We start from the raw sequence: 13,657 nt of genomic DNA, 5'->3' as shown, positions 1-13,657 counted from the left end.
TGCTGGAAATGAACAATGGTATAGCCCCTGTAGAAAGAGTTTGACAGTTTCTTAAGAAATTAAACATACCTACCATGTGGCCCAGTCCCTCTCCTGGGTATTTTTCTAACCTGTACATAGATGTTTGTAGCGGCTTGATTAGTATTTACCAAAAACTGAAAACAGCCAATATGTCCCAACACTAGTAGTGAATAAATTGTGGTATATCCATACCATACAGTGACATATGACTTAACAATAAAAAAAGAACAAACTAATGATACATGCAGCAACTTGATGAAAGAAGATAGTCTTAAAAAGTTACATAATGATTTAATTTACATGAAATTCTTGAAAAGACAGAACTGCAGTGTCAAAGAACAAATCAGTGGTTGCCAGGAGTTGGAGTGAGGGGAAACTATAACTTTCTAGGGAGTTTTTGCAGTAATGGAACTTTTCTGTTTATGGATGGTGGCTAAGTCACTTTATGCAAATCTATACATGTGTTAAAACTACTAGAACTATATTTTTTGAAGTTGATTTTTTCCAGTTGAAAGCTAAGTAAGTCCTGAGGATGTAAAGTACAGCATCATGACTATTGTTAACAATACTGTATTGTATATTTGAAAGATGCTAAGAGAACAGATCTTAAAAGTTCTTATCACACAAAAAAGTTCTTGTAACGTGGGTGGTGATGGGTGTTAACTTATTGTGGTAATCATTTTGTGATGTATACATATATCAAATCATTGTGTTGTACACCTAAAACTAATACAACATTATATGTGAATTGTATCTCAATAAAAAATTTAAATATCTCAAAAAAATTTAAAGCTCTTCTAATTTAAATATTTTCTTGCATACACAAAAAGTAAATACATTTCAGGCTTCAGTTGTGCTAGCCGCATTTCAGCTGATCAGTTTCTGCATGTGGCATGGTGTGCTGTGGTGGACAGTGCAGGTGTAGAACATTTCCACTAATGCAGAAGGTTCTAGTGGACAGTGCTCTTTTGCCGTGGAGGGTCAGCCTTTTTTTCCTGTAAAGGGCCAGATAGTAAATTCTTCAGGTTTTGTGGGCTACATGGTCTCCATTTCAGCTGCTCAACTCTACCATTGTATTGTGGAAGCAGTCATAGACAGTAATTAAACAAATGAGCCTGGCTGTGTTCCAGAAAAATTTCATTTATAAAAATAGGCATATTTGCTGACCTCTATTTTAGAGAATCTGATTGGCCTGCTTCCTTTATTGTGTCAGCTCAGGGTTTATTGGTAGAGTGACCTTATAATTTATCATTCAAGTTAAATAAAATTGTAATTATAATTTTGAGAGTGAAAGTGAGCACTGTTAATAATTCTGATAGACAGTAGGCATAACCTGGGAGTGTCCTGGGCAAACCAGGAATGTATGTGACCCTGGATATCAGTCTTCCTATGAATTGGTTGCCCTTGTAATAGGCTGGTGCCTAGTCCAAGCAACTGTAGAAGCAAGCAGACTCCTCCTTCAGCAGGGGCTGTGAGTTAGCCATTTCCCTCTGAAAGGGAGTATTTATATGGGAGGCACCCTGAGGTTTGGCCGGCCCAGTATACTCAAAATAGCCTGTCTTCTGTCCCTGTGCCTTCGCTCATGCTTTTCTTTCTGTGCCCTCTTTCCCACCCCTCTTCTTTGTTTGTTGTAATCCAGTCCATCTCTCAAACCTCTGCTTAAATGTACGTCTTCCATAAAGCCACTCCTGTAACACCCCTTTCAGATTTAGAAGTTGGTATTTATATTTTGGAAAATTCACATGACACAGTGCCTTAGACCAGGTCCCCAAACCTGGCTGAGCATCAGAAGCACCTCAGTAGCTTTAAATACGGATTCCTGTGTCCCATCCTAAATCTGCTGATTGAAATCAATGGTGGTGGTCTTTGTTGTTTTTCTTTTAAACTCCTTGGATAACCAACCAGCTGGTTCAGTATTGGAATCTGTTAATTTAGACTTAATATTTGATGTAAATGTTGACTTTTAGAAGAATCTTAGAAACAATCTTTTCTTCACTTTTTAATTGAAGTATAGTTGATTTACAACATTGTGGTTTTTTACTTTCTTGTTTTTAAATTGGAGGGAGAAGACGTAAGGGAAATTACTTGCTCAGATCCCAATGCTTATTATTGGCAAAGCCAGGACTAAACTTTGCATTTCTTTACCTCCATTTCAGAACCTTTCTTCATACTCATGTTGGACAGCCCTTTCTAAACAGGAAGCCTCGAATACTGGGAGGTGCTTGGTACACAACAGATGATCAGATTTTTACTAGTCGTTATTTAATTCACTTTGTATAGTACATAGCACATTTTTTGCTGTGTAATGGTTGCTTCTTATGTTGTTTACACCCATTCTCACACTCAAGGCTTTTTTGATAGTTGGAGATAACTCAGCAATCAATATGCAATCATAACAGAAAAATCCTTTCCCACACTAGTGCTGCTATGAATGGCTTCTGAAAGGCTGACTGAACCAGACTGAATTCTGGGGCAGCTTTGAAAGGTAATAGTTTACAAGAGCTCCTCTGAACTGAGATCAGCTTTAGATGTGCAGGGTTTTCCTCTCCGGGCCCACTCCCATTTGAGAAAGGTTACCCAAGATCTGTGGGAGTGTGTGTGGAGGAAGGGATGCCTAAACTTGAATGGGAGTCAGGAAAAGGCTTGTGGGAAGTGACAATAACCTAAACTGAGCTTTAAAAGACATCTGGGAGTTAGGGAAAGAGTTTATCTAGGCAGTAAGTGTCAAAGGGCAAAAATGTGGATAGCTTTGGGGAATGGCAAGTTGTTTAGTTTGGCTAGAGCATAAAGTGCAAATTAGAAACTAGAAAGATAGACAGGGGTCAGATAGTAAATGATTTTATAGGTAAAATGCTGTATTTCACAACTGGCTATCCACATTCAAAAGAGTAAAATTGGAGCCGTGCCTGACATCATATAAAAAATTCACTCAAAATGGATCACAGACCTACATGGAAGAGCCAAAACTATAAAAACTCTTAGAAGAAAACAAGGGAAAAAAACCTGACCTTGGATTCCAGGCAGTGGTTTCTTAGCTGTGATACCCAAAGCACAAGCAACTAAAAATAGATAAGTAAAATAGATAAGTTGGGCTTCATCAGAATTAAGAAATTTTGTGCTTCAAAGAGCATCATCAAGAAAATGATCAAATCCATAGACACAGAAAGTAGACCAGTACTAATTGTCAGGGACTGGGGAGGGGAGGAGTAGGGGTGACTGCTAATGGGTCTGGAGGTTTCTTTCTGGGATGATGAAAATATTTCAAAATGAGATGAGAATGATGGTTACAAAACTGTGAATATATTAAAAACCACTGAATTGTACACATTAAAAGGATGAAGTTTATGGTACATGAATTATATCTCAATAAAGCTGTTATAAAATATAAAAAGTGCTATATTTATTGAATAATTTAAATTCTCTGATAGGGAATTTGAATTTGTGTCTTTAAAGCTATGGTGTGCACTCCTGAAGAGTTTTAAACTCAAGAGCAACATGATCTGAGCATCACTTTCAGAGCATGTCAGAATGGTGATAGTGGTCAAATCAATGATGTGGCAGAAGACTAGGTCTAGAAGCTTAGAATATTTATCCTTGGTTTTCTGCCCTGGGCAGATCTAGAAATTTTACATTACTGATACTGAATTATATATTTTTTTTTACTGTATTTAAGGTAATATTTTACAATATTTACCTTGTTTTGATTTTTTTCTAATAAATTTCTCTGAATGATTGAAAAAAAGAGTAGCAGTTACAGAGTTAGAGATAATACTAATTTTTAAATTTACCTGTTTATAAATTTGACCACTGTGAATTTAGAGACACTAAAATATGGTTTATTTTAGCTAGAAGACCAAGATTCTTGATGAATCATAATGCTTTAACACCTCTTTAATAAACATAAGGATTTTCATGTTGAAAAGCTTAGAAATTCAGATTTCTTGAGTTTTTTTTTTTAATTTTTCTTTCTTTGTGCGAATTATCTTAATTCTGTTAAGTAAATTACTTAATGGGCGATATTTCAGAAGGCAAAAAGAGCAGTAATCATTTTTGCTCGCTTGTTTTTCTGTTGACTTTAAAGAACCGTAATTTTAAAACTTGTTATTCTTTAGAAAATTCTGAACTGATTTAAATTTTGAAAAATTATATTCATAAGTCAAACCTATAGTAAACAGTTGACTTTAGTAAGCTACTTACCAGTAGTTTACTGTCACAGTTTTTCTGTTAAATATATGCTGGTGTTAACTATTAGTAAATCTATTTTTAGAAGAGTACATTGTGTACCACAGCCATTTTGGACACTTTGTGTAACTTGTGTTGTCAGTAGAAAGTGTGCCCTCTTGTGGTCAATTGGGAGTAGAATTTCAGTTGTGAAAATAATCATTCTAGCTTTCTTTGAGTTCCTGTTTTTTCTGCTAGTCTGTGATGGAATTACCCATACTCTGAATTTCATTTCAATAAACAGAAAACAGAACCACAGCAAGATTAAATAGAGTTGAGAATTGAAGAGAGTAGCATCTTGTCTTATTTTATTTGGTGAAGATGTGAGTTAAAGGACAGAGTATGAAGGAGGAGCCTAACAGAGAAAAGATTTATCACAGGGTGAGGAAAGGCAAGTAGTCTGATGGTGTTTGAGAAGATTGATGACTAATATTGATGTGATACACCTAAATGTTTTGCAGGTGCACTCTGCCCTATCCTCTTTAAAATATACTCCTAGAATGATATTCTAATTTTATTTCTACTCTATTACATACACATATGTATATACACACGTGTGTATATGTATAAAAAAATCTTATCTTCTCATCCAAGGGAAAGGAATAAATACTTAGCTGGCACTTTTTGAAATGTCTGTCTCATGTAATTGAAATTAAGTTTAGTTTGAAATAAAAGTTCAAGTCTGTTTTGTACTGCCTATAATAAGTCGACATCATTAGTGTTTATTATGGGTTTTTTTTTCCAAAAGAAATGAATTTTCCTAAAAACTTTAATTTTTTCTTAATTTATATATTTTAATTTCTTTGTTCTTCTTTGAGTTAAAAGGGTAAATTTTTTATTTCAGCAGTGGCTGTGTCTGTCACATGTGTACCTTCTTAAATACTGATTTTTTTAATGCTTTATTATTCTTAGAAGGATTCCACTGTTAATGCTGTTATCATCCCCTGTGGATGATTGACTGATCTTTACCAGTCCATTAATAAGAGAATGTTAAAATTGGGAATAATTCTGGTCACATGAATGAATGTTTCTGTGATCAGGGAATTGCATAATTGGTCTTCACTGGTTGATATGAAAATCAGTTTATTAATTTTCAGTTAATAGTTTAACATATTATTTTGAAAATTCTGATCCAATTATAAAACATTTTAAATTGACAAAGAGAAACTGCCATTTTTATACAAATTGAAAAGACAGTTTCTGCTTATTTATACATAATTACAGTTGTAAACACCAGCAATCTAATATTATGGATTGATTTTTTTAATGTTTTATTTTTAATATGTGGCTTGTAAAAATCTATTTGATTTTTATTGAGTTGTACTTAACTGTACCATCAGGTGTGTCTAAACAGATGCAGGGCGAATGTTTTTACAGTTATATAATGGTGTTTGCTTTTCTTATTCTATGATTTTTAAATTTAAAAGTTTAAAGCTAGTTCATGAATTCAAAATTTTAACCAGCCTTTGAATGAATGGCAATGGAGTGTAATGCTTAAAAACTCAGACTCTGGAGTCAGACTGCCTGAGTTAGAATCCCAGCACTATCCCTTACTAGTTGTGTGACCTTGGCAAGTTCTTTAACTTCTCTGCGCCTCAGATTCGTCATGTGCAACACAGGAGTAATATTAGTACCTACCTCATAGATTGTTGTAAGGATTAAATGAACTGATATAAAAACACGTAGAATAGTGCCTGGCACATACTAAGGTCTGTGTGTGTATTAACTTTTATTACTACCATTATTAAATTTATACATGGATTAATATTCAAATTCATTGTGCGAATACTCTGTTTTGTAAATGTAAATCACTTTTGCAGTTCTCACTTTAAATATATTTCTGAATAATTGGAAATAAATAGTAAACTAAAATGACAAACTTTTTTGAAAGCTTTTTTTCACAATTATCTTTTCTTCTCTTTTAGGCACGGAATGTTAACACTGGTGAATTGGCAGCAATTAAAGTAATAAAATTGGAACCAGGTAAATTAATTGAAATGTGATGTTTCTTATTGCCATCAGCCACTGGTTATCTTTAAGGCTTGTTTTAATGATGTTCGGTCAACATTCTCTTGTTCCCGACATCTTCTGGAAAATAGAACTGGTACCTACTCTTTCCTCCACCTCTTTGAGACCTGTAGACACCTTGCTCAATTTTTCCCTGAAAAATAACAGTGCCTGAGGAGACATTGTTCCTTCTGGACTCAGCTGAGCTAACTTGTCACAATTGATGGTGGTGAACATTGTCCAGGTGATGAGGGGCAGTGTGTTGTGGTGGAAAGAACAGACCTGAGATTTGGTGGTTGTAGTCCAGTTCTTTGTGTCCCACGTTCTTGCTCTGTGAACTTGGGCAAGTAAGTTCACTCCTGAGTCTCAGTTTCCTCAATAAACCTAGCTCTCACATTTTATAGGTCAGTAATATCATAGTAGTTACGCTCCTTTACAAGCTGTAGGACTACTCCATATTTTTTGTCTGATTCAACCATATTCCATCTCTGAATTCTCTCTACCCCCATAAGGCCCATGTCTTTCTGAACTAACTACATACCCTTGTTTTTCCTCTCTTTAAAACCCCTCCCTCCTCTCCCTCCCACCATAAACAAGTCATCATATTAGTGTCTAGACTGAGTTCCACTGTGATGATAGTGCCTCTCTGATGGCTTCTTCCACTACAAAGTGATAATACATGAATTTAGTAAAAACAGGTTTTAGCTTTGCTATGGGCACAAATCCATTCAGTAATTTTTTTTTAAAGGGTAGGCTGCTTTGTCTATAAAAGTTGAGATGGTCAAATTCATTAGGCTTTTTGGACCACATGTGATCTCTGTATCTCATTCTCTCTCTCTTCCTCTCTCTCTCCTTTCTTCCTCCTAAAATGTAAAAAACATTCTTAGCTTAAAAGCCATTAGCAAACCAGGCCTCCTGCGGCTGTAGTTTGCCCACATCTGATTTGGATCATCGGTAGACTTTTTAGAAGTTTCATTAAAAAGAAATTTGAAGAATGTGTTGACTGGCTGTGATCAAACCACATTCAAATATAATGAATTAAAAAAATACTTCCTCAGTTATACATATTTATAGATTTTGTGTACTCTATTTTCTAACATCGTAAGACATTTCTTTTTTCTGTGAATTTTCTATTCTTTAGTGGATATTTGAAGTTGATGAAATCTGAGATTTAAAAAAATGAAAGATTTGGCATTTGAAGTAGGGCCTCCATTTTTAACCATTATGAGGTAACTGTGTTATTTGATGAAGTTATCTCTAATTTGAAGTAGTTTGTACATACCTCATTCTCTCAAATCAGTTTAGTGCCTTCTCTTTCAGGAAGCCTTCCTTCCCTGACCCACGGTCCCATTAAGATGACTCCTCTGCAGGAATAGCTCTGCAGTGGCACTTACTACAGCTGTATTGTCATTCTAGAATTGCCCTTCTTTGTTTCTAGGGGTTAATCAACTTTGTGTCCACAGCACTGGACTTAAGACTTGGTGCATGGTATTCATTCAGGACATCTTAAAACTTCCTTAAAAAAATTAGGAACTTGAAAAATCTTGTTCATCTAGTCGTTTGTTTTCTGATTAATAAATTGTTTGCCTTGTTATGATGTTAATCTTGGATACTATCGTGTATATTGATCAAAATAAAAGTAGAAAATACAATTAAATAATAAGAAAATTCGTTCATATTCTGCACCCAGAGATAACAAGGGTTATTACAATAAATATTATTAGATACATACTTAAATTTAATTAACATTGGATTCCCTACTTATGTGTTTATAGAAACCACCTGAATTTTTATATTTAACTTCTTTGTTTTACTGTGTTTATATCCTGTAAGAAATATTTAACATGTTAGTGAGCTTGAAGATTATAGCCCAGTGGTTAAGAGCAGACTCCAAAGCTAGGCTACTTTGATTCTAGTCTTGCTTGACCACATTGCTTAAGCTTTCTGGGTGAACCGCTGTTTCTTCATCTCTAAAATGGGGATAATAATAGTAGCCCCTTCTTCAAGTTATTGTATCGATTAAATGAGCTAATATAACTAAAGCATTTTAAATGTTTCTTAAGAAGTTAAATATTAACTTGCCATAATGACCCAGCAATTCCACTCTTTTGTGTCTACCCACACAACAGTTTTCACACACAGATGTTTATAGCAGCATTATTCGTAATCTGTACCTTTGCCCACAAAAGAATACTTATAATAAAATCTTTACTTTTAAGCAAAAGTTGATATCTTACTGTTAATTAATTAACATTTCTGTGTCTTCTAGTAATTGGATATCTTTTCCTCCCATGTTTTGTCTCAGTCATTTAACAAGTATTTATTCATTGTCTACTATGTGCTGGGCATTGGTCTAGGTGCTGGGAAAATAGTGGTAAACAGCCCTTGGGAAGCTTATATTGTAGTTCAGAGAGACAGTAAACAAGGAAGATGATTCATGAACTAAAGCTCATGTTTAAAGTAGTAGAGGCACTTTAGCCAATGTGATGATAGGAGACATTGAGAGCAGGTGACATTTGGATTGAGACTTGAATGATGAGAAGACAACAGTCATGAGACAGTCTTGGGGAACAGTATTCTAGGTGGTCAAGAGCAAGGACAGTGAATGAGACAAAAATGAGTGCGGCAAGATTGGGAGCGGACAGGAGGCCTGTATGGCTGGATCCTTGGGAGCCAATGGGAGCAGGGTGTGGAGGAGGGCTGGGAAGCTAGGCGAGGACTACATTATAGACGGCCGTGAGCACTGTGGTAAGGAAGTTAGATTTTACTTCAAGCTCAGTGGAAAGCTTTTGGAGGATTTTTGGACTGAGCAACTGGGTGGTATTGAAGGTACTGTTTACTGAAATGGGGGAGACTTGAAGGATGAATGTTATCAGCAATCTGGTATGTATTTTCAGTAGTCCTGTATTTATTATGTATGTTTTAGATGTTGAACAGGCAGTTTGACATATGCATCTGGAGCTCTGGGGGAAGTTAGGTTAGAGATATGAATTTGAGGGTCCTTAGCATGTAGGTGATACTTAAAGCTGTGGAAGTAGATGAGGTCACCTGAGAAGAAATTAGAGATAGAGGAGGATGGCCAAGATCGTAACCCTGGGTGATTCTGATCTTAGAGATCAGCTAGAGGAGGAGAACCCAGCAAAGAAAACTTGAGAACAAATAACAAATTAGGTAGGAGAGACACCTGCCAAGTGTTTTGTCATTGAAGCCCATGGAGGAAAGTCTTTTAGGAAGGAGGGAGATTAGACTCTGTGAGATGATGCTGGGAAATGGGGGTAAGATGACGATTGAGAATTGAGCATTGGTTTTGGTGACTTTGATAAATCAGATCAGTGGACTGCAGGAGCTAATTAAGGAGAGAATGAGAGGAAAGAAAGTGAAGATAGCAAGAAAGATTCTTCTCTCAAGGCCTTTTGCTAAAAAGGGGCATTATCTGGAACGGGACCTGGGGCTTATGGATGTTTTTTTTTTAGTATAGATGATTCTAAGTTATGTTTTGTGCCAATGAGAAGAAACAGGTAGAGAAGAAGAAATTGATGTTGCAGAAGAACTCTGGGAATAAGTCTGAGGAAATGAAGAGACAGGATCCAAGACGTAAGTCTAAAAGCGAGGAGAGGTGATTCATTTTAACAAGAAATAAGGCAGAGTAGAGTATAGAGGCAGGTAGGTTGGTGGCATTGATGGTGGGAAGATGGGTTCTTATCTGATTCTTCCCATTTTCCTTTTGAACTATAGGACGTGGTTGTCATCAGAGTGAGAATTGAAGGGTGTATTGGAGATTTAGTGATGGAAGTAAAACATTAGAAATAGCCTCGGAGGCTATAAAATGACTTATATCTTGATGTATATATCTTGGAGAGTGCAAAAAATGATATGTAGAGTGGGATAAATGTAGTAGGATTGTCTGATGTTGATAAGTGACCCACTGAAATTCGAAGCTGTAAATTTGAAGTGAGTCTAGTATGTAGGTACTGCTCAGGCGCAGGTATGGGGAAAGGATAGTTGGGGTTTATCCTTGTAGTTTCGCTTGACAAATATTATGAAGGGAGAGAGGTCTTGGAAGTTGAGGGAGTTTGTAAAGGAATGGTTATATTGCTGGTCTGTGGAATCAGGGCTGAGTAAGAAGGAGAGTAAGGACAAGAAGGTGGTATGGAAAGTGGAAAATGATAACGTCAATGAGATCAGTCCTGTGAGACAGGAAGATGGTTGGAGTAGGAGAATTGGTCAGTTAGCTGGAAAGATGGTATGACCTGAATGGGATATTTGAAATAAAGATTTTAAAGGTGGTGCATTTATGAAAGGTGACAAGATTTAAGGTATACCCATGTGAGTGGGGATGTGGCTGTCCAGGAGGCCTGGGTGTTTTGATGGATCATTTTTGAGGATGTTGAGGTCACCAAAAGGGATGAGTAAAGTAGTGATGGAGAAGGAGAGAATGAGCCAGGTGCTGTGCTATCACTGTGAGGTAAATGGTGAAGAATTCCAGAAAAGCAGCTACAAGGGGAAGTAAGAGGTGGTAACTGTGATAATAGTCACTCCAGGAGAGGCTGGGTTTTTGAAGGAGAAGAGTGGGGAGGTATTTGGAAGCAAGAGAGAGGATGAAGAAAGATGCCTACCCCATTTCTAGGCCCTGAAGTATGTGGGATGTAAAAGAGTGAATTCCCACAACTTGAGAGGACTGAAGAGGAGGCAGAGTCCCGGGGGACGGGCAGGTTTCATTTAGAACATACATGTGAAGGGAACCCAGAAAAGAGCTTGAGGGCAAAGAGGAGTTTCCTGGTGACCTGTGAGATTAAAGAATACTCATTTCTCAGTCAAGGTGTTTATCTTTTATTTATTGATTTTTTTGAAGATCTTTTTCTATCAAGGATTTTAATCCTTTTTTTAATAAGTTGTCATTTTTTTCCTGGGACATCTTCAAAATTTCCATATGACTTTTGGATGTAGATGAATATATAGCTAAATCTATCAGTATTTTTCTTTATGCTTTGAAGGGCTTGCCATTCCCACTGTTCGTTTATATGTATGTGTATTTTCTATTCACTCGAGTTTTGTTGTACTTTTTCTTTAACATTTCGATCTTAGATCCATGTGGAATTAGTTTCAGGTATGATGTAAAGATCAAATTTATTTTTTTTCTCAAATAGTTAAATCAAGCATCCTAGTACTTTGGTGTAATTGGCTCTGTTCTGGGCTTTCTGGTCTAATTTAAAGGATTGCCTGTTTATTTTGTTGTCAGTGCCACTCTGAAACTAAGTTTTGAAATGATAGTTGTTCTTGAGATAGGTTGTTGAAAAGAATATTTTTATAGAATTTGATGAAGATTAATTTAATGATTGATAATGGCATATTGTTTGGATGTCAGAGATAGATACAATGATATAAGATACTCAATGACATTGGAAAATAAAGGTGAATTTTCTAAAATATTTAAATTACAAAAATTATTTTAACCATTATATTTATATAAATATTTCTCAAAGGCATTTCATCTCAAATAGCATCCTGAGAGTACTGTGTATAGCATGATGTAACTAACAGCTATAACTTATCCTCAACAGCTCATGACAAATAGAGAACTGTTGCCTCTAAGAAAAAGGTTCCTCTCTCTTAGTGTCACTTGTTACTTTTCTTTAGGTTGATAAACATTTACTGGCATATACTAAGATAAATGAAAAGACACATTTCTTGATTTTGAGGTGTCCAGTCCTTTATATCTGCCTCCTTTGTCTGCTGTTTCTGTTGCGTTGTTGGCCAGGAGATTGGGCAGTCAGATTTGTTAGAATTGCATCTAATGAAAAAGTAAATGCTGTGAGTTTATCAAAAGAACATTTCCTTTGAGCTTTGAGTCCTCTCTCTTGCCTTCTCAAGGTACTTTCTGTCCATGGGTGGTTCTCATTTATGTTCTGAAAAGTTAAAGTTACTAAGTAAGTGCTTAGTTTGAAGCCTAATTGCTACTTGGGAAGAGTTTCTACGATGGGTAGTGGGAATCAAGAGAGAGCATATGGCATAGTGGTTAAGAATGTGGACTTTGGACCAAAAGTGCTTAGGCTGTAATTGAGGCTCTCTCACAGTAGACTATGTGACTTTGGCAAGTTACTTAACGTTTCTATTTTCCCCTCTGCAAAATGGGCGTAGCAGTAGTTCCTACCTGATAGAATTGTTGTAAAAATTAAGTAGTTTAATATATTTGAAGTACTTAAAATAGCTGTAATTTTTATTAATAGGAACTTAAAAGTTAAAATTATTATAAGTACATTCATGTTTTACTTGTACAATTAAAATGAGTAAAATTAAATGTTACTTTTTCATTCTAGGAAATAAATGTAACAGTTGATTTCTTATACTGTCTACTGACTTAATGCTATCTCTTCGCACCTCCCCACCCCTCAACAGACACACATAACACTCTTACACATGCCATAGAACTCCCGGAGATGCTGAAAGTGATTTGTGTGTTAGATTTTTCTTTGTGATAACTGTGGAGGCTACAGAATAAGGCAAGCTTATGAAATTATTTCCTTAAACTTGCTTTCTTTATAGTGACCACTCAGGTGCAGTGAAATAAAGTTCAGGAATTGCCTTTTTGAACTTAAATATTATGTCGAAAGTAGACTATTAAATCTTCAATGGAGGAGGCTTTGTCTCTTAATTATAGCCTTGAGACAGTGTGCAGCTCTCTGCACATAAATGTTTGGTAAATATTTTATTGAATTAATATTATATATAATTTGTATATAATAAACTAGGACATCCAGAATAGTGATTATTTTTAATGTAAAAACTTTTTTTTTAATGTTCAAAAGAACCTTAACAACTTATGAGTTCAGTTGCTAGAGTTCTTGTACTTTGTGGAACAAAGCAACTTTCTGGCCTTTTGTAGGTTACCCATCCTACTTTCTGGAGAAAATGGAGAAATGTATTTATTATTTGTAAGATAAAATCAATCTCCAGATAAACAGATTAACCCTTTTTATATGTTTAGTTTGGATCTTTGCTATGTACATATTTAGTGTTAAAACAAAGAGTCTGTAAGTATCATCTGTATGAGTAACATTAAAAGACTCTGAAATGCTGACAGGTCCTTTTAAAATTAAAAACCAGGGAAAACACTATTATTATATTGGGTTTGTTTTCTTTGTCAGAGGAGGTACAGGGGAGAATTTAGCAGCATAATTTAAATGAGCCCAGAAAATCAATAAAAAGTAATGATGATGTACAGAACTTGGTTTAGCAGGATCCACTTTCTTATTAGTGTTTTTCCAAATGGTAGAATTATTTTTCTTAAATTCACATATTCACATAACAACAGCAACAATAATGGTGATAAAAGTCACAGCAGCCACTCTGTGGTGGCTTGCTTAGGACGTTGTGCCAGGCTCTGCACTAGGCTCTTTGTGTGCTTTAC

The 13,657-nt window shown here is 35.6% G+C and overlaps 1 protein-coding gene across 4 annotated transcripts in view; it reads left to right on the top strand.

Moving 5' to 3' along the window:
- MAP4K3 (mitogen-activated protein kinase kinase kinase kinase 3) overlaps positions 1-13,657 on the top strand; it is a 155,582-nt gene that overhangs the window by 43,394 nt on the left and 98,531 nt on the right. For 3 of the 4 annotated variants that reach the window (XR_012511878.1, XM_074378754.1, XM_074378755.1), the window contains exon 2: positions 6,168-6,225. Coding sequence is in view for 2 of the 4 variants with exons in the window: in XM_074378754.1 (XP_074234855.1) it covers positions 6,168-6,225 (58 nt within the window). In the remaining 2 variants the exon portion in view is untranslated. Of the gene's footprint in view, positions 1-6,167; positions 6,226-13,657 lie in introns of those variants that run through there. The other variant, XM_074378756.1, reaches the window with a different exon arrangement.

The sequence above is a fragment of the Camelus bactrianus genome, chromosome 15 (assembly GCF_048773025.1).
Source record: "Camelus bactrianus isolate YW-2024 breed Bactrian camel chromosome 15, ASM4877302v1, whole genome shotgun sequence".
NCBI lineage: Eukaryota > Metazoa > Chordata > Mammalia > Artiodactyla > Camelidae > Camelus > Camelus bactrianus.
This window is presented reverse-complemented; position numbering and strand designations above follow the sequence as displayed.